This window comes from Penaeus vannamei, chromosome 35 (genome assembly GCF_042767895.1).
Source record: "Penaeus vannamei isolate JL-2024 chromosome 35, ASM4276789v1, whole genome shotgun sequence".
NCBI lineage: Eukaryota > Metazoa > Arthropoda > Malacostraca > Decapoda > Penaeidae > Penaeus > Penaeus vannamei.
Window position 1 is genome coordinate 5,442,901 of NC_091583.1, and position 2,186 is coordinate 5,445,086.

Genomic DNA, 2,186 nt, shown 5'->3' on the forward strand with positions numbered 1-2,186 from the left:
ATCAGCAGTGATTCTAAGATTCTTAAATCTATTATATCTTGTGTTTTTCTCACTATTGAAAAGTCCTCGAATTTTACTTCATGATTTGTTTTGAGTGAATGATCCCGGATAAGTGAGTGCATGGGAGATGATAGCGGACGTAATGTCCGATAAGAGACTCCTTTGTGCTCGCAATATCTCATCTTTAGATTCCTTGATGTTGAACCTGTATATCTAGCGTTACAGCTAGAACATTTGTATGAGTACACTATGTTTGAGCACAGATGTTTAGGAAAAGGGTCTTTTGTCGGAAAGAACGAACGAATTGTTCTGGAATCTGTGAAGATCATTCTGGAATTGATTTGTGGGAAATGGTTGCTTAGTAGTTTCTATAGTTGTTTTGGTAAGATAAAGCTTGTGTGTCCATAGCATGGTAGTTTAAGGTATCTGATATCCCGAGGTACATTGTAATTCATTGGTTTTTGGACAGAGCATCTTATTTAAGAATAACCTTATTTGTTTTTGGATAACAGACATTGGAAATTTGTGTTTCAAAAAGAAAGTTTCTAAGAATTGTAGTTCTCTGTTAATGGAATGCCAGTCTGAACAAATATGAAAACATCTGTACAACAAAGTTCTGATAGCATTGATTTTAAACATCATGGGTAGAAAGGATAAATAATTTAAACCACTACCAGTGAAGGTAGGTTTTCTGTACACGGAGGTTTTAAAGTTTTGTCATCACGTCCAAGCCTTATATCCAAAAAAAGACAATGAGTCGTTTACTTCGACTTCAGAGGTAAACTGTATGTTGACATGTTTTGAGTTGACATAATCTAAAAACATTTTTACATGTGAAATATCATTAAACAGTAGGAATACATCATCAACATATCTTTTATACATTACTGGTTTAAAATGCGATGGGCAGTCTGCTAACCACTTACTCTCGTGATGGCATAAAAACGCGTTTGCGAAAGTTGGGTTTAGCGGGCTACCCATTGCTACACCATCAATTTGGGAGTACAATTGATTGCTGAACATGAAAATTGAATCTTCTACAGATAATTTTAACAATTTATTGAATTGGTCTCTTGCAAGGTTATGCACATTATCAGTATTCTCAAATAATCTGTTTGTACAAATATCCATTGTTTCTTTCAAAGGTATGTTTGTAAATAAAGACTGTATGTCAAAACTAGCCATTATAACATTGTTTTTAAGACTAATTGTAGAAATCTGCTTTGCAAAATCAAAAGAATTATGGATAGTGTATTCATTGGTAGTTATAGGCTTGAGAATTGGCACTAAGAATTTAGCTAGATTATAATTAAATGTTTTTAAAGCTGACAAGATAGGTCTGATCGGCACATCGGATTTATGAATTTTTGGTATTCCATATATCATTCCAGGTAAAGAGCCAGATGCTCTGAGTTGATTATATGTATCAGAGGAAATGGTGTCACTATCTTTCAAACATTCTATTCAGTTTGTCCTCTAATTAAATGATTTTAGAAAATGGCTCATTTCCTAACTTTTTAAATTTTGTATGGTCTGATAGCAATATATTTACTTTAGTGACATATTCATTTCTCTCCAACATCACAACACCTTTTCCTTTGTCAGGTCTGGTTATTATGATGTTGGGGTCTTCCTTTAAAGATTTCAAAGCATTGTGTTTGGCTTTGCTAAAAGATGGTAACCAGTGTGTATGTCTTTTGAAGTCATAGAACGTCTCATTTGCTAAACTGGCAATTTTCTCAAAAACTTTCAGTTTGGCAGATTCAGAGTTGTCAAGAAATTGGCAATTATTAACGGTATGACAAAGACGTTCAAAGGCTAGAAAGTGGTCAGCGAATGATGGTGATTTGCACGGTAAAGCAAAGTCAAGACCTAAAGATAGTAACTTTGTTTCATCCTCAGATAAATTTCTATTTGAGTAATTAAATATTACTTTGCTGCTATCGACTTCATATTCTGGAGTTAAGCCAAGATTGTGCAGTTTTCTTAAATGTCTAGTCTTAATTCTAACAAGATCTTTATCATTGTTCCTCGTTAATAAACACTTAAGGCAATTAAAATCAAGGAAAGAGGTGAGATTTCTTAAATCTTGAAGTAAGAGAGGATATTTACCACTTTCGCGAGCAAGTTGTTTAGTCTTTTGCCTAATTTCATAGTTAAGAAGCTTGAAAAACCATGATCTATAT

General features: G+C 33.5%; 1 protein-coding gene across 1 annotated transcript in view; it reads right to left on the minus strand.

Annotated features, from left to right (window-relative positions):
- Positions 1–545: 545 nt before the first annotated feature.
- LOC138859340 (uncharacterized) overlaps positions 546–2,186 on the minus strand; it is a 7,001-nt gene continuing 5,360 nt past the window's right edge. Inside the window, exons 2-4 of the mRNA XM_070114140.1 lie at positions 1,515–2,186; positions 927–1,339; positions 546–601 (exon numbers count right to left, since the gene is read on the minus strand). The exon at positions 1,515–2,186 is cut by the window's right edge and continues 216 nt beyond it. Of these exons, the coding sequence (XP_069970241.1) occupies positions 546–601; positions 927–1,339; positions 1,515–2,186 (1,141 nt within the window). The remainder of the gene's footprint in view (positions 602–926; positions 1,340–1,514) is intronic.